Genomic DNA, 19,536 nt, shown 5'->3' on the forward strand with positions numbered 1-19,536 from the left:
AAAGAGGAAGGTTCACCGCAGGGGGCTCTGGTCATGAGGTTAACGAGAATATGTTTATATCTAATAATATTAGTGTCCAAAGTAGAGTAAACATCTAGGAAAAAAAACCAGCAGATTTCAATGCATTTTTCTGTCTCCAAAAGTCTTTTTGGCTGATGGGATGACCAGAGCCCCCTGCGGTGAACCTTCCTCTTTCGAATGAGCCCTCACCCAGCCCAAAATTTGCTCAAATGAGGACACTAACTGAAAACCAGCAAACCCATGTTTCGAGCCATTTTTCTAGTAAGATTCTAGTTATTTGCTAGATATTTGCTATTTACTAGGATCTTACTAGATTTTAGGTCGAAAACATGGGTTTCCTGGTTTTCAGTTAGTGTCCTCATTTGAGCAAATTTTGGGCTGGGTGAGGGCTCATTCGAAAGAGGAAGGTTCACCGCAGGGGGCTCTGGTCATCCCATCAGCCAAAAAGACTTTTGGAGACAGAAAAATGCATTGAAATCTGCTGGTTTTTTTTCCTAGATGTTTACTCTACTTTGGACACTAATATTATTAGATATAAACATATTCTCGTTAACCTCATGACCAGAGCCCCCTGCGGTGAACCTTCCTCTTTCGAATGAGCCCTCACCCAGCCCAAAATTTGCTCAAATAAGGACACTAACTGAAAACCAGCAAACCCATGTTTCGAGCCATTTTTCTAGTAATATTCTAGGTATTTTCTAGTTACAAATCCAGGGTGGACTACCCCCTTAAGGAGGTAGTATACCCTCGATTTGTAACTAGAAAATACCTAGAATATTACTAGAAAAATGGCTCGAAACATGGGTTTGCTGGTTTTCAGTTAGTGTCCTTATTTGAGCAAATTTTGGGCTGGGTGAGGGCTCATTCGAAAGAGGAAGGTTCACCGCAGGGGGCTCTGGTCATGAGGTTAACGAGAATATGTTTATATCTAATAATATTAGTGTCCAAAGTAGAGTAAACATCTAGGAAAAAAAACCAGCAGATTTCAATGCATTTTTCTGTCTCCAAAAGACTTTTTGACTGATGGGATGACCAGAGCCCCATGCGGTGAACCTTCCTCTTTCGAATGAGCCCTCACCCAGCCCAAAATTTGCTCAAATAAGGACACTAACTGAAAACCAGCAAACCCATGTTTCGAGCCATTTTTCTAGTAAGATTCTAGGTATTTGCTAGATATTTGCTATTTACTAGGATCTTACTAGATTTTGGGTCGAAAACATGGGTTTCCTGGTTTTCACTTAGTGTCCTTATTTGAGCAAATTTTGGGCTGGGTGAGGGCTCATTCGAAAGAGGAAGGTTCACCGCATGGGGCTCTGGTCATCCCATCAGTCAAAAAGTCTTTTGGAGACAGAAAAATGCATTGAAATCTGCTGGTTTTTTTTCCTAGATGTTTACTCTACTTTGGACACTAATATTATTAGATATAAACATATTCTCGTTAACCTCATGACCAGAGCCCCCTGCGGTGAACCTTCCTCTTTCGAATGAGCCCTCACCCAGCCCAAAATTTGCTCAAATAAGGACACTAACTGAAAACCAGCAAACCCATGTTTCGAGCCATTTTTCTAGTAATATTCTAGGTATTTTCTAGTTACAAATCGAGGGTATACTACCCCCTTAATGCGCGAGAAGTGGTGGGGATCTAGGGAATTCTGAGCGTTTTGATGCGCGCATTGAATGCAACGGAACGCTTCTCCATGCGATTCATGCGCTTGAAGCGTGAAACGGAACGCACCCAGGCATTCGTCCAGGCAGGCTCATCTTATCTTTTTTTCCCAATTATCCTTTAGGTCAGCGCTCGGAAATTTTTACTCGCGACAGCCGAGAATCGGAGACTATGCGTCCCGCGCGTCTCGCTCTCCGGACCGGCCCTAGTGCTCGGAGCTGCTCAGGCGCGTACCATTTCATAGGCGCTATTCGTGGTGCATCATGATGACACTCGTGTCAATAGGTTTCCTCATTACACATTGTCAATGCGTTTTTTTTGTTAGTGCTATCTCCTGTAGGCCTACTCCACTATGTCGCACGATAATTTCGGACAACAGCTGTAGAAAATTAATTAGAAAAATAAATTCATAAGATAAATTAAAAAATTAAAAATTTAGTAGGCCTACCACTAACATAATAGGATACCACTAACAAAAAAAAACGCATTGGAAATAGTACCTCAATGGTAATGCGGAAACCTATTGACACGAGTGTCATCATGATGCACCACGAATAGCGCCTATGAAATGGTACGCGCCTGAGCAGCTCCGAGCACTAGGGCCGATCCGGGGAGCGAGACGCGCGGGACGCATAGTCTCCGATTCTCGGCCGTCGCGAGTAAAAATTTCCGAGCGCTGCTTTAGGTTGTCGGTCGTTGGTTCGCGTTCTCAAAAATTCCGCTGCTGCTGGCACACGCACGATTTGAGACAGTCTTCTGCTTTTCTATAATTAAAAAACAATATTAACAATGTTCTTCGTTCAATGTTCTTTGTTCCTATATTTGAAGAAGAATTAAACATAATAAAAATTGTAATTCTGATTGCATTTTTGACGATACAATATAGGTATTAACGTTACTTACCTTTTTTATCGGCGTAATATATAAATGAAAATAAACTATATATAAATAAAATATATATTAAAATATTATAATTATACTATTATACATTACATTACACAATTATACATTACTATAAATTAGATAACTATAATATAACTATATAAATAAAATAAACTTATAGTAAATATGAAAACTGGCTGTTTTAATGAGAAAATGTACCCAACAAGGCAGACGAAACTATAAACGATTTTACAAGTCCGTACACGCGTACAAAGTTAACTGCCGAAAACATTGTGAACGTGACGAACTTGCATTCAAATTCTCTCCCGACATCAGTTCTAAATGTCTATCGTCAATAGACATGGTGCGACTAGACTCCTGTCTAGCTTTGAGAGATGTGCGCACCACACATATGGAATTTAACAGATCGGTGCCTATTTTATTCCGTTTTTTCGACTTGATGTCGGGAAGCAGAGAAAATACTCTTTAGGCCTCGGCGTTCGAGTGGGGTAGACATCGAACAATATTTCAAATAGAAGACAGAATTGGGAATCGAAGAACTTTGTGGGGGTTTTCTAATTTGACGATGTCTACCCACATATCGTCGAAAGACAACTTCGCCCATTGGTCCCTCTGCGACCGCGAAGTGCCATAATACAAAAAGTCCCACTCTTTTTGTAATTCGGAGCAATTGAAATTTCCCAATTTATTGGCAACAGCTTCGAGATCTTGAAAAGTAAGATCTCTGTTGCCATTAGAAAGGGAATTACACGGTCTGAATACCGTTAATTGCTTTAAAAAAACATCGTCGTGAGGAAGACGATTTTTGATTTCATTGCTTAGGGTGACCAAAAACCCTAAACAATTTTCCCGGAAGGAGTCTACCTCAACTTCCGACATCATCCCCTGAGCTATTGCTTCTTCCAAGTATTCTTCGCATTTCGAAACAAGATACACTTGGTTTAGTGGAACTTAGTTCGTTTTAAGGGAAAAATTAACCTCCCTTATTAAATTGAAGTGTTGCAGAAGAGCAGGTTTTAAAAACCTTCTTAGGAACATTCGAAGCAGCCTTTTCGAATAAGGCTGCAACTCCTGTACCAATGTTCTTCTACGTTGGAAGAAGGCACTATATTCATTGAGAATGTGAAGGGCATCTTCCAAAAAATGGAAATACCCTTTCATCTCAGGTTTACCAAGAAGACGAAACAATGTCTTGGCTGTTTCTGAGTTCTCCGAAAAGGAATGCTCATTAAAGAAATTAAATGCATCGTCCCAAACATCTAAAAGTCGTGTCACACTTCGGTGCCTGCAAAGCCACCGTGTTTCTGACAACTTTAAGAGCTTCAAAGGAGTGTTGTGAAAACTCTCCTGAAATTGCCGAAAAATAGCAGCCCGTTTGAGACTGCTATTTACAAAAGAAGCGATGCCTCGAAGTAAATCGTCGCATTCTTTTGGTAACCTAGCACAAGCAGCACTGGCCGCCAATGCTAGGGAATGGCATACGCACGGCAATGTAACGACTCGGGGATTCTTTTCAAGCAACTTTGACTTGAAGGAAGAAAATTCCCCAGTCATAACGGCAGCATTATCGCAACTAAGAGCCGCGATATTATTCATCGGAATCTGCATCCTCAGCATTTCATTTTCGAAAGCTGCGAAAAGCTTCCCCGCTGAACAGTCGCTGGCATTTAAATGGATTAGTTGAAATAATTCTGTCGTTACAGTCAAACGACGTGGCTCAACATAGCGAATCGCTAATGTCAACCACTTGTCGTTTGTCGAGTCAGAGGTCTCATCCTCGTGGATCGAAAATTTACAATGTCGTGCGTCGTCGACAATGCGTTGGGTTTCACGAACGCACAGCACATTCGTTATTATCTTACTGCACTTTGTGCGGCCCACTTTCATGCCCTGCAAGACTTCAGGCTCCTTGCCTATATCCTGCATAAGGGCGAGGAGATGAGAGGCGATGGAGAGAGGAACATTATTCTCGGCGAAGAAAGCCGCGTACCTAATTTCGGCGATTTTGATTTTATCGCCGAGCGAAGAACTACCTCCCTCATCAAACGCTTCGGACTGATCGCATTCTTCGGCAGGCTCCTCAAGATCGACGATATTGTCTTGAGTGACATTATCATGAAGCAATTGCTTCATATTTTGCACATGAGCCTGCCTGGACGAATGCCTGCGTATTTCTGTAAGCCCGCAATCGAAGATCTTGTTGCAGGCTTTACAGAAGCATTTCGAATAGTCCGAAGCAAGTTCCTCTAACCAAACCTTCAGAGATTCGTCAGCGTCATACCAATGACGCTGAAACCTCTTTTTGTGCCTTTTAATGGGTACACTTGTCATTATTTACCTAAGTACCTACAGCCAGACCCTTTAAAAACCCTAATATATATACAACTAATGGAATAAAGTATCTAATACACAACACTACACTTATTAAACACAAACACTTATACTATATTACACAAACACTTATCATAAAACAGTACACAAAATATCATAAATGTTCGTAGCACGTGCGACCGTTCTGACCGTTGATGTGTCGCGCGGGATATTAGTCACGCCGTCACGCGCATCATCAATACGCAACCGATGTACTTGTTTCTTGACGTAGAAAGTATGTTATACGCAGGTGCATAGAAAAAGGCGCGATGAATACGATAATTGGCGCATCGGTAATTATTTACAAAAGCACCACCCTCTCCGATTTTGATGAAATTTATATATGTTATGCAGCAACACATTCTAAACAACTTTTTTCTTTTCCAATATAGGGGGGTCGCTTTTAGTTTTCGAGATATTTGCAAAAAACTATCGCGAATACTGTATTCAATTTTTCGTATTCCTGAACGCTCCGCTGCAACGTAGACTGTTTCAGTGCGGCGTTTGTTTACATTTTGACGCTGACATTTTCACGTGCTGATTACAAATATGATAGTGAAAATTGGTGCAAATGTTAATTTCTTAACGGAAACCTTCTTTTTAAAAACACTGGGTGCGTGTTAAGCACTGGGTGTGTGTGTGTGGTGTCAGAGAGAAAACAGGGGGGGGGGTGGAAAGGGCCAGCCTGACACCACACACACCCACCCAGTGCTTAACACGCACCCAGTGTTTTTAAAAAGAAGGTTTCCGTTAAGAAATTAACATTTGCACCAATTTTCACTATCATATTCGTAATCAGCACGTGAAAATACGTAAGAATCTAGAGTATAATTTAGAAACAGTGGGTGCGTGTTAATCACTGGGTGGGTGTGTGTGGTGTCAGGCTGGCCCTTTCCGTCCCCCTGTTTTCTCTCTTATCTCTACAGCGTCAAAATGTAAACAAACGCCGCACCTAAACAGGTCTACGTTGCAGCGGAGTGTCCAGGAATGCGAAAAATTCAATACAGTATTCGCGATAGTTTTTTGCAAATATCTCGAAAACTAAAAGCGACCCCCCTATATTGGAAAAGGAAAAAGTTGTTCAAAATGTCCATATCTATATCATATATAAATTTTATCAAAATCGGAGAGGGTGGTGCTTTTGTAAATAATTACCGTTATTTATAACGTAAACAATTTTTAAATAAATAAATTTTTATAAGGTATAAAAATTTGTTTCTATATTCATATTATCTTAATTATTATTTCAATAATAATTTATTGTCAAAATAATTGTTTAAATAAACATTATTATGGAAATAATAATTCAAATAATAAATATGGAAATAAATTATAAAAATCTATTTATTTAAACAATTTTTCTAACAATAAATTTTTACTGAAATAATAATTGGAATAATGAATTTAAAAACAAATTATAAAAATGTATTTATTTAGAAATTATTTAAATTATAAATAACAATAAATAACTACTTAAATAATAAATATATAAGGCCGAACACAATACGGAATACAGAATGACAGAACCGTAACCGATATAATCCAGAACCGATATTGTCGTAACAGTTATAACATCATTTCGGTTCTTCTAATTAACTGTTTCAATCACACCCGATTTATAACAGTTTGAAAAAGTTATTTTCACTTTCACAACTGTTTCAATCCCTGATTTATACACAAGTTCGTCGCGTTCACAAAGTTTTAAACAATTACCTTTGCACGCGTTTACGCGAACTTGTGAGGTCATCTATTCCTCATTTATTACACCTTGGTAGGTACATTTTGCAATTAACAAACAGCCACAAACGTATTTCCAGTTTTCTTTATCGCGTTTCCAACATTTCTTTTATTAGGAATTATATTTATCGATAAAAAAAATAAGTATACCTTAATATTTATATTGTGTCCTATAATATTGCAATTAGACTTGAACGTTGGGAGTTATGCTTATATATTGAAATATAACTGAATAAAATATTTCATATTGCATTATTAAGATTGAACAATATTTTTCTGAATATAACAATATTCAATTGTAGGGATGCAAAACCGTTAAACGATAGGGTGTTACTCGCGGATCGCCGAAACAATAAACAGCTAACAGGTGAATGCCCTAGCGAGTCTGTGCGAAAGAGTGAGAGCGTGAATGTGTGAGAGAGAGAAAGAGACGAAGGTGCGACGACCGCGAACTGCATATCTGAGCCCTGAGCAGCTGATTCGTACGTATGTTTATTAGGGGTGTGCGAGAACCCGAAATATCGGGAACCCGACGGTCGGGACGAGTCGAGAAGAGGTCGAATCGGGTCGGGTCGGGTTCCCGAAAATTTCGAGATTCCCGAAGGAATCGCGTTCCCGAAAATTTCGAGAATATGACATAAGACACTCTTGAAAAGAATTCGTGATGGACAACATTCTTTCAATTTCGAAAACATCTAGAATATAAAATCCTAAACTATGAATGTGTGTTTTTTAACACTAAAATTAACACTAAAATTTTTTAACACATTAAAATGAATATAAATGATTACTGGGTTCTCGAAATTTTCGGGAATCCGGATAAATTCGGGAATCCCGATAAATTCGAGAATCTCGAAATTTTCGGGTACCCATCCCGATCCCGAAAAAATTTTGTGTTCCCTACTCGAACCGATATTTCGGGTTCTCGCACACCCCTAATGTTTATATATGCGAGTACTGCGAGTACTGCGAGTCGAGATTGTATAGAAAGAGAAAGAGTGCGAGTGAGCGAGAAACACAGTGAGAGAGAATGAGCAACAGATTGTATGCTTTAACAATTAAAATAAAAATATTATTATATAAATATTGTTATTTATATATATTATTATACAGATATTAGAATTGTTAAAGTATGCAATTTGTTCCTCATTCGCTCTCACTGTTTCACGCTCGCTTCCTTAACAATATTTCAACTCGCAATCTTTATATATATGTCGCGGCAGAAACATTTTGGCGCGACCCGTGCGCCCCGGCGTTAATACGTTTCATCGTCGCGTGTCGGCTGTCGAGTATTCTGACCGTTTGACTCTGCGGAGACACTGATCTCGATCGTTCGAGCGCTAAACAAAATCTGCCGGCCGGTCTCGGGCCATCGAGGGCCTTGCCTCGCATTCTCCCCACTCCGCAGAGTCACTCCGTCCACGTGCACGCATTCTAAAAGGGAGCCGATTTTGTTTGTCGCAGCCGCTCAAACGTTTCGGCTGCGCGTAAGAGAAACCGATCCCGACTCTTGCGGCTGATCAAACGTCTCGGCCGCGCTACAATGTAAATGCACGCGCGAGCACTCAGCAGCCGACTCCTGCAACTTCCAACGGCCAATCCTTAACCAATGCTTATTCTAAAAACGCGCTTAAATCTACGACGCGGCCGGACTGACATGTCACGCGTCCTCGCGTGTATCTGCAACAGAACAATTCCTTCATATTACATTCATAGTTCGGCCTTCCTGACGTACAAGAGGTAACGAAAGTATTACCTTTTCATTGCAGGAAATCAAACATGGTAACAGTTCACACAGAACGCCGTCTATGCACACAGCATAGACGTAACAGGTCACACAGACCGCCGACTATATTGATAGTCGTAACAGTTCACACAGAACGCCGTCTACGCACACAGCATAGACGTAACAATCGCACAAAACACACCATTGCTAATCTGATTCATTAAACTCATTCGAAACTTGGCACTCGGGCATTTTTCGAACTCTATCATGCGCATACTTATATGTGCGATTACCCGTTAAAGATTTTAAGAGGTATCTGTCTCCATCAAGAACTTCAATGATTTTAAATGGGCCTCTAAATTTAGGGTCAAGTTTGGTCTGATTTCGTTCCTCATTTCGAATTAACACGAAGTCTCCTGTTTTAAATTTAACTAATTTGGACTTTGTGCTGTCAAATCTGGTTTTGTCGCATTCGGCATTTTTTGTAATATTGCGCGCCGCACACTCTCTGTACATAATGTCAAAATCAAAGGCTTGTAAATAAGCCCACCATCTATGAACACGTGGAGTGAGGTCGACTTTATTTCTTGAGGCTTTGAGGGAGTTACAATCGGTAATCACGGTAAATTGACGCCCTTCTAAGTAATGGCGAAAATGCTTGATAGCATTTACCACTGCTAGGGTTTCTAACTCATAAGAGTGATACCGGGATTCAGGTCCTGTGGTACGCTTGCTGAAATATTCAACGACATGAAGTTTATCGTCCACCTTCAGAAAGAAAATTGCGCCATATCCGTCGGCACTTGCGTCAGTGTGAATTTCAATTGGATAATTGGGGTTGAAAATGATTAGAACTGGTTCGTTCGTGAGAATAAAGATAATTTTCTTACGGATTACTTCATGCTCAGGAGTCCAGCTAAGTTTACTTTTACCATTGTTGATTAAAAGAAAAAGCGGTCGCATGATCTGTGAGAAATTCGGGATAAATTTTCGAAAATAAGACGCGAGTCCTATAAACTGTCTCAACTGGTAGATGGTTTCCGGGGGCGGCAATTTGGTCAAGGCCTCGACTTTCCGCGGGTTGGGCATGACCTTCCCGGAGGAAACTTTATATCCGAGAAATTCAACACAACTTTTTAGGAATGAACATTTGGAGAATTTCAACGAAAATCCGGCTTTTGTCAAAAGGTCTAATACCGTGCGCAATCGCTCTAACCCTTCATTTACATCCCGCGAGGGAATTAAAATGTCATCCATGTACACGATGACATAAGAATAGACAAGGTCGCCTAAGGCCCTAGTGACAGCACGTTGGAAAACACTCGGAGCATTCCGTAAGCCGAAAGGCATTTTCAGGTATTCATACTGACCGTCGGGTGTCACAAAAGCAGTAAGTTCGATACTATCAGGGTGTACGGGAATTAAATTAAATCCACTAGCACAATCGAGACACGTCAAATAATTAGTATCAGCCAGGCGAGCGATTTGATCCTGAATCAAGGGTAAAGGAAATCGGTCAGGAACTGTGTTATGATTTAGTTCGCGGTAATCGACGCACATACGATCCGACCCATCACGTTTCTTTACAAGCAGTATGGGACTTGCAAAAGGCGAACAGCTGGGTCGTATGATACGAGCCTCTAACATTTCTTTTATTTTATCGCGCACTAATTGTCTCTCGTCAGGGGAGAGCCGGTATGGTCTACGTTGGACAGTCTTAGTAGGATCAACAAGCCGTATTTTAAGCTCACCGGTAGTCACACGTGTACGTGGCAAACCATCGATAAAAGTATCAGAGAATTCGTTTAACAAATTCGATAATTGGGCCTTGTGTTCAGGAGGTACATCAGTATCAATCTTATCAACGTCAAAGGGTTTAGAAACCTTACAACAATCTACCGCTTTAATTTTGGTTAACGAGAAACTATTCGCGGTCATTGTAATTGAAAACCCCTGTTTTAAAATATCGCGCCCGGGCATGACGTCATACTTCAAGCAGTTGTCAGGTACTGCATGAAATAGGACCTCAAAAGTATACCCGTTAACCGAGACCTCGCTTTGAATCTGGCAGGTACTAAATCCGTTTGAGTTACCTATTCCTACGATCGAAATCACTGTGTTATGACGCGTACCAGAAAATCTACTCGCGGTTCCTTCCTTGATGAGAGAGCATTCGGCACCGGAATCATAGCAAAATGAATACGACTCACCAGATTGTGTCAGCTGACTGATCACGGGTCGGATTTCGCATACATCGACTCGACGTTCGGCGTGCACGGCGTTGCTGCTGCCGCTCGTTGCCCGGAATGACGTCACACCGCTGCCGTTGTTGGTCGCTCCTGACCTGGTACAACGAGTCGAGACGTGTCCCTTTTCGCCGCAGCGATAACAAGTCACACTGTTCTTCACTTCTGGCCTCCCCGAACTGGTATTAACAGGCACTTGTCCTCGCACCATCCTCTTGCGACATTCGGCGGCTTTGTGTCCCAGCTTACCACAGGAATGACACTGAACAGGGTTTGAAGGCGCTGGTTTATAACGCTTATTCTCTGCAGACAGTTCTGGCTCAGTAGAGTTGTATTTGCGTTTTGCGCTGGAAAATGCCTTCAGTTCCTGCTGCAGTCTGCTTCTGGTGGTGATGTCATTCGTAAATGCCAGGTGGTGTAGACGCCGATTAAACTGTGCGGTATGCGCAAGCACAACTGATACGGCGACCTCCTCAATGGTTTTCTTCGACCATCTTGACGTGAGGGTGGTCATAAGGCGGCTAGCGTAGGCAGCAAGACACTCGTCGTCCTTTGGCCGACCGTTCAAAAGGTTGATCACTGTCGCGGCACATGTTTCGATGCAACCGTAGCGGGCGAGAAAGATTTCCTTAAATTGCGCCCATGTCATTCCAGCAAATGACACCTGCGGCAGCCACGTGGATGCCGATCCCTTCAACGCCTTGCTCAATACGATAACGAGTGCTCCTCCATCCAAGGGTTTTTCCGTCATGCAAACGTCAATCTTCGAACACCAGGCACGTGGATCGGCGTCAGGTAATTCCGGGTTGAATTGTGGTAGCGATACCACAGGCGCACAAGGAAGTTTGATGGACTCGATAAGTCGTACCACGTTCTGGTTTTGCAGCTCCAATAGTGACCGCAAAATATCCGGATTTAATAATTGTGAGGTTTGATCAGATCCCACTTCTGATGTCGCGGCAGAAACATTTTGGCGCGACCCGTGCGCCCCGGCGTTAATACGTTTCATCGTCGCGTGTCGGCTGTCGAGTATTCTGACCGTTTGACTCTGCGGAGACACTGATCTCGATCGTTCGAGCGCTAAACAAAATCTGCCGGCCGGTCTCGGGCCATCGAGGGCCTTGCCTCGCATTCTCCCCACTCCGCAGAGTCACTCCGTCCACGTGCACGCATTCTAAAAGGGAGCCGATTTTGTTTGTCGCAGCCGCTCAAACGTTTCGGCTGCGCGTAAGAGAAACCGATCCCGACTCTTGCGGCCGATCAAACGTCTCGGCCGCGCTACAATGTAAATGCACGCGCGAGCACTCAGCAGCCGACTCCTGCAACTTCCAACGGCCAATCCTTAACCAATGCTTATTCTAAAAACGCGCTTAAATCTACGACATATATATATATTGTGACGTTGCAAGCGTGCGACGTCACTTCGCCGTTTGAAAACGGCCAAAGAGCCAAATCGCGTGTGGACCGGACTCTAACGGTCCCGAATGCCACCCGCAGAACATAAGAGCGTTCCGTCAGGAAAATCTTCCGATTTCGTAACAACTTGCTAATGCCATCTGTTGTGCCTACGGAGTACGACGAGAGAGAGAGAGATCCACCTTTTTTTTTTATTGTTTTACGTATAGGGAGTTTAATCTTTATGACGTGCCCCGGGATCATCACAACCCCGGGGTATGAGGGGACTCCCTCAGGGATGCCCCTGAAATTAATCAGGTGGCATGTGCAATGCTCAAAGATGCGCCTGTGTGTGGTGGTGCAATACACAGGTCGCACGAGGGCTACCCCACTAAAACTCTCCTTACACGCCGATCCTTGACCCTGGCGGGAATGGCTAAACCGGGACTGTCCGGGGACTTTACTTCGGTTAGTCATTGTCTTCCCTGCTGCTGTCGTTGAAGCTGGAAACTTGTTCTGCATCTTTCCCTCCGGGTAGGTTTCTTTGGATGTTGTCGTTTCCTGTTTGTGTTTTTCCTCTTTTCTTTTCCTTCTCCTTTTTGTCTCTTCTTTTCCGTCGCTTTGTTTTTTGTATCTCTTCTCTGTTTCCTCTTTTCTATATTCCGTATTGTTTGTTTGGTGTGTCCATTTGGATCGTGTTTGTTAGGGTGGTCCCATTTGGCGTGGGGTGGCTCTAGGTCGTGTAGTTTCTATGAGGTTAGGTTGTGTGTCTTCTATGTTTTGCTTGGTTCATGCTTCATGGTTCTTTCCTTGTTGGTTTGTGAACTTGACTATACTATTTCGTCCGCCATCTTGATGGCGTCGCTTAGCCTTACTGAATTCTTATTTGGTTGATATTGTTATTGTTCGGAGTTTATAAGGGTTATTACGTAGTTAGTGTAAATTTATTTGGACGTGGTGTAGTGTTTTTCTTCGTGTGAAGTTTTTGTTTAAACGAGTGAAATATTTGTTAGTTGAGGTTGAGTTGTATAATATTTTGTCTGTGTAGTTAGCGTCCCACGTAGCTTGAAGTTGTTCTAGGGTTTTCTTCCTTTCTTTAACTCTTTGATCCTTTCTCTCTATTTTTAGTAGGTCATATCGGTCTTGTTTTGTTGATGTCTTTGTTATTTGTTGTTAGTGTTTTGGGTTTTGTCGAGGGGATCTGTCTGTATGTTCTCTTGTGAATTTTCATTGTAGTTTATAATCTTCTTGGTTCTGTTGCTTTTCCGAGTTGTAGTTGTTGTGTGGGCTGTTTTGTGTGAAATGTCGGATAGATATGTGAGTTCCCAGTTTGCAAGTGTGTGTCTTTCCTTTATGGTATCGATTATGTTTGGTATACCGGTGATGGCGTTTAGGTAAATCAGTGGTGTTGTCCTGTATGCACGTACTACTCTGGCTAGAGCTAACTTTTGAGTTTGCTGAAGAAGTCTGCGGTTACTGGCTAATTTAATCGCCTGGTGCCATGTTGATGCCGCATATAAGATCATTGACTCATATACGTAGTAGTATAGGAATCTTGCTCGTGAGCCTGGGCCGCCAATATTTGGTGTTAACCGTGCAAGGTAATTAGCCGCTTTTATTGCTTTCGTGGTTGCTGTTTTTATATGTGTAGTATAATTTTTCTTCTCTAGGTGTACTCCCAAGTATCTGAGACTATTGACTGCGGTGAGTTTCACATTTCCCTGAAGTTCAATTTGGAGTGGAGAGGGTATTCTTTTCCTATTTAATGAGACTACTTCTGTTTTTTCCTTGGCTAATTCTAGACCTTTAGTGCTCATCCATTTTTCAATTATTGAGTTGGTACTGCTTATATCTGTTGTTAGCTTATCCAGGTTTTTCCCAGTGGCAACGAGTGCCACGTCATCTGCATAGGTGATAATATTTATTGATTTTAGTATTTTGAGGTGGAATATTTCATCGTATACTATGTTCCATAACGCGGGTGCAAGTATGGACCCTTGGGGGACTCCACGCTGTATACCCCTATTTATTTCATATGATTTGTTTTGTGGTTCATAGACTAGTGATCTTTTTGTAAGGTAGCTGCATAATATTTTTTCCATGTGCGGTGGGAATTTCCTGTCCTTAATGGCTTTCCTGATGGCTGACCAGGACATTGAATTAAAAGCGTTCTTTACATCCAGGGTGACCAGGAGTACATAGTGCTGTTTTCTGGTGGCTTCCCTCCTGATGTTTGTGACTGCTGTGACTGCTTGGACTGTGCCGCAGTTCTTTCGGAAACCAAATTGATTTGTGTGTAGTGGGTTTGTTTCTAGGTGCTCATCGATTCTGTTTTTGATAACACGTTCTAAGATCTTTGACCAGTTGCTTAGTAATGCGAGTGGCCTGTAGCTATTTGGGATTCCATCTGGTTTGTTTGGTTTTTTTATGAGGTACAGTTTCTGTTTTTTCCATTGCGTTGGGAAATATCCCGTTCTCAAGCAAGTGTTAATAATGTTGGTGATAAGTGCTGTGTGTGATTGTACTATCGCTTTACAGATAGGGGTATTTATTCCATCCAGTCCTGGAGCCTTTCTGTTATTCATATCGTTTACTATCTTGGCTATTTCTTTCTCGGTGGTTGGTTTAAATTTGAACAACTCCTGCGTGAGTGTGTTTATGATGTCTCCATTAGGGAGGGTGGTGAAATTTCTCCCTTGGTTTAGCTCCTGTTTTATTAGCTCTGGGTCCATGATGCCTTGGTGTTTTGTTTGTAGTTTTTCTTCAGTTATATCTTTAGGGAACAATACATCTATAGTTTTCATAGCTGTGTCCTTAGTAATGTTTGGTGGTCTTTTCTTTTCCTTTATGAAATTTCTTATTGTTTGGTATGGTTTCCCCCAAGGGTCGTTTCTCAGTTCGTTTATAAAATTATCCCATGCTTTAGCCTTTGATTTCTGGATGATGTACTTGAGATTCCTTCTGGTCATGCGGAGGTTTTCCCATGCCTGGATAGCTTCGGGGTGGTTTTTTGTACCTCTTTTGGATAGTATTTTAGAGTATCTTCTTCTTGCATTGTTGGTCGTTTTCCTTTGAATTTTAATGTCTTCGTTCCACCAGTAATTCTCTTGTTTATTTAGGAAATTCGTAGGTTGTCCCAGTGTTTTATCGCATACCTGGTTTATTGTGGTTTGCAAACATATAATCTGTTCCTCAATTTTATCGACCGTGTTTTTTATGTTAAATCTATTGTATGTATGTTCTGTGTTTGTATTATTAATTCCTATTTGTCCCATATTTATCTTGTGGTTTATTTCTTTAGTGAGTTCTTGTATAAATCTGTCCTTGTTTTTCTCCCTTAGTTTCCATAAGGGTTTTCCTTTTTTGATGTGGTTTTCTCGTGTGTGATTCGGGTCTAGATTCATTTTGTATTCTAGAGATAAGTGATCTGACTCTGAGTTTTCTTTAAGAACCGTGGCTGTACTGATCTTGTTGTTGATATCTGTAGGTGCAAATGCTATGTCTATCTTTGATTTTTACCGTTTCTGTGAAATGTGAATGAGCCTGAGGTGAGTATGACTCTATAGTTGTTTTCATGGATTAACGACGATAGATATCTCCCTCGTTTGTCCAATTTCTTGTCTCCCCATTCTGGGGAGTGCGCGTTGAAATCTCCGGTGACAAGGAAATTACTCGCGTTTAGTTCTGTCTGTAGGTGTTCAAACAGTTCGTCAACTATCTCTTTAAATATTGGAAATTTACAGTTCGGTGAGATATACACGGAGTGGTAGTAGGTACCCTTTACATTGACTGCTACCCAGTGATCGTTAATAACGTTTAGGTCTTGGTAGTGCCACATAAGAGCTTTGTATCCAATCTGAATGGCCGCAGTATTGTTCTTGCTGTAAATCCAATATTTTTTCCCTTTCACAGGTTCAATGATTGCGATGATGTCATATTCGTTGTGGAGCTGTTTGATTTCTAAATTTGTTGCCGCTCGGTAGGTGTGATTTATGTTTATTTGTAATATTTTAATACTCTTCTTCATTTTCTCATTTTGTGGTTCTTTACTTTCCTTGTTTATTCTTTTTTTCTTCGGTTCATTTCCTTTTTGTTGTTGTATTCTTTCTGTTTTAGGATCGGGACTTCGCGAAGTTCCAGTTGGGAGGTTCCAGTTAATTTTATTATTATTCTCTGATGGTGAGTGTACTATTTCAGTGTCTTCACGTGTTCCTTGTAGGAGTGGCAGTTCAGGGAACCTGTCACGTGCGCGCATTTTGTCGTGGGTAGTCCGTTCTCTCGGCATAGCCTGCAGTTTGGGGAGTTCGAACATTTGTCCATTGTGTGTCCGATCTCGCTGCATTTTCGGCATAGTATAAATTCTGGGGGTTTGTCGCAGTTGATTGTGTCCGAGAAAATGGCATCTGGAACAACGATTAACATTAGGCAGGATATTCATTTTTACTATAGAGAAGCCGAGTCTCAGTCTCTCTTTTGCTGCTAGGTTTATCTTCTTGTCCAGCGTAGGGAAACGGATTATGAATTTCTGTAGGCAGTTCCAGTTGGTATATTTTTTGAGGATTTTTATGTCTTGATGTTTACCTTTGAGTTCAATGTGTTTTTGGACTTCGATTTGAAGTTCCTCCTCTGAGATTGTAGGGTCGACGTTTTCTATTTCCATGGTAGTATGCGGTACCTTTTTAATTACAGTAATTTTTCGATCGTAGTCTCCACACCCGGGAGTAGGACGGACTTGGATAGAGTACGGAAGCTATATTTTTATGACTGCGTCTACCTCGCCGAGACTTCAAACGACGAGCCGAACATAGAGAAGGACAGAATGAAATAGGATCGCGTGTCACCGTCGCCGGCACAGTTTAAAGGCCCGTGCGTCATCACAATGAAACACCAAGACCTCAGCTTTCTTATTTTCTATGATATCATTATGGAACTTTCACCAACTTATTCGTGGCATTTCTCTGATTAAAATGATACCAAACACGATATAATTTGGCCAATATTTAGTGGTTTAATCGACGATGAAAGTTTCGAACGCAACGAAGAACAGCGTATTGGAAAGAAAGAGACGCGAACAGTAGCCGCCGCCGGCACAGTTCAAAGGCCCGCGTGTTCTCGCAATGAATTGGCGATGACAGAATTGTTTAATTTCCATGATTGTTTTATGGGACTTTCACTACCTTATTTCTGGCATTTTTCTGATTAAAATGTGCTATGTATAGCATATGTTTAAATAAAGATCTCAACATCTCGAAAATATGTTCTGAAAAAATTAGACTTGAATTTTCGTTCGCGAGCGTCATAAATCCCAAATTTCTCCAAGTGCTCCAAAATATAAGTTCTGAAGGTCGGAAGGTCTGTAAACCATCACGGTACACGCGTTGGGTCTGATGGAGCTCTTACTGTATGGCAGTTTTTTCGGGTAAGACTTTTTCCACGATATGTACATAAGTGGCACCCCCGTTCTTGGAAAAAAAGTTTACGAATTGTAAGAAACGGCAGAAATGAAGACAAAGGGAGAAACTTTCCTTCGCAACCCTGGCATCTTAAGTGCCCCTGATGGTCGAGCGACAGGAATCGACGACACTAACCAGATGCGGTGTCCTCGAGTCCAATCGTTGATAGCCCCGCGGATGGCTTGCAAATGTAGGGGTTGCAACAAGGGACTTGAGGCAAGGCCACTTTCCCGGAAAAAACCGGAAGATACCAACGATTCTGCAGGGGTGGGGATCGATCAGGAGGATCTATCTTGCGAGGACAAGAGTCATCTGTCGCTTTAGAAAATTCCTTATTTCCTTGCCATATTTCTTTCTTATTGTTCTCCGTTCTGCGCGGGTCTGGTCAGTCCTGAGAAACATCTGGCGACCAGATCCACGCAGGCCTAATCCTCTCCTGTGCCTCTTCCAGGTTCAAGGTCTACGGTCAGGACCTGGCGAACCTTCCCTTTTTTATGACATCCTTTCCTCGTTGCCTTTTTCCACTCTTTCCGTTTTTTATAGCATACTTCCGTATTCCGTTTTCCTCCTCTCTTTCATTTTTACCTATTCCTGGGGAGTTTTCTAAATGTTGACAGGGTCAGTCAGTCACAAGTCGTGGTAGGATAGACATCCGGGTTACTCCACAGTTGACACAAGACGTTTTAGCTCATCGTGTTCGTGCGTGCTATTTTTTAGTTTTCTATTGATTATTATGTATGTAGTGATTAGTTTCTTTTTGTATTAGTTTTTACGTTGTATATACTAGTTTTTAAAGTTTTTCATTAGTTGTTAGCGCTAATTTAAGTGAAAAATGTCAAAGGGCAGAAACTTTTTGACTATGCAACAACGTGTGGATGTCATAAAGGACTTGGAGACATTCTCTATTCCATGTGTCGCTAAAAAGTATGAAGTACATCCGAAGACAATTAAACGGATCCAAGAACGCGCTGCGGAAATCTGCAACTTCGCAGAAAAAGGGAAACTGGAGAAACGTCAGAAAATGATAAGGCAACCGAAGTATGAAGAGTTGGAAGAACGGTTGTATGTGTGGTTTACAGAAAGGAGAGCCGTAGGAGATACTGTATCGGATGCGCTACTTATACGAAAAGCATGTGAATTGAACCAACAGCTTCATGCGTGTTCCAATTTTAAATTCAGCCATGGATGGCTCTCAAAATTTAAAAGACGTCGCCATATTCGACTGCTGAGAATATATGGTGAAAAAGCCAGTGCCGATGAACATGGAGCTAATTTATTCGTTAGCAATTTTAAAAAATACATTGAAGAAGAAGACATTGATGAAGAAAATATTTATAATATGGACGAAACCGGGTTATTGTGGAAAGTTTTGCCATCAAGAACCTTGGTGTGTGGCACTGAGCGGAGTGTGAGTGGATGCAAAATGCGGAAAGACAGACTGACGGTAGGATTGTGCGCAAATGTTACTGGGACACATAAAATTACGCCTCTTGTAATACATAAATTTAAGAAACCAAGAGCTTTGAAAGATTTTATGAACCAACTTCCAGTTGTTTTTAAAGCACAAACCAATGCTTGGATAAATCAAGATATATTTGTAGATTGGTTCGAAAATCATTTTAAAAAAGAAGTACGTCAGCATCAGTTGGAAAATGGGCTGCGCGGGAAAGTGATTCTACTAGTTGATAATTGTTCATGTCACAAATTTCCGAGTGACTATGAACACGATGAGAATTTTGAAGTAAAATTTTTACCACCTAACACCACATCCTTGATCCAACCAATGGATCAAGGAGTAATTGAAAAGTTAAAAAGACGATTCCGATACCAACTGTCACAGTATCTCATTGAACACGGATATGGCATAGAGGAATTTTTCAAAAAGTATACAATTAAAGATTGTCTACACGCGATCAGTTCATCTTGGAACGATCTGTCATGCAGTGACATAAGAAATGCGTGGAACAAGATTATTCCGACAACAATTGAAGAAGCAGAGGACGATACAATAATATCCGA

At 41.4% G+C, this 19,536-nt stretch overlaps 2 protein-coding genes across 11 annotated transcripts in view; both read right to left on the minus strand.

Moving 5' to 3' along the window:
* Nucleotides 1-19,536, minus strand: part of LOC143210726 (Y+L amino acid transporter 2-like) — a 694,702-nt gene that overhangs the window by 85,937 nt on the left and 589,229 nt on the right. The gene's annotated exons all lie outside the window — the stretch shown is intronic.
* Nucleotides 7,824-11,812, minus strand: LOC143210721 (uncharacterized). The gene has a single exon (XM_076427847.1). The coding sequence runs from the start codon at nt 11,799-11,801 to the stop codon at nt 8,631-8,633; it is 3,171 nt and encodes a 1,056-aa protein (XP_076283962.1). The 5' UTR covers nt 11,802-11,812; the 3' UTR covers nt 7,824-8,630.

The sequence above is a fragment of the Lasioglossum baleicum genome, chromosome 7 (assembly GCF_051020765.1).
Source record: "Lasioglossum baleicum chromosome 7, iyLasBale1, whole genome shotgun sequence".
In the NCBI taxonomy this organism is placed as follows: Eukaryota; Metazoa; Arthropoda; class Insecta; order Hymenoptera; family Halictidae; genus Lasioglossum; species Lasioglossum baleicum.

Bases quoted from the DNA above. Each gene is read 5' to 3' on its own strand.
- LOC143210721 (XM_076427847.1), bottom strand. From the start codon at position 11,801: ATGCGAGGCAAGGCCCTCGATGGCCCGAGACCGGCCGGCAGATTTTGT.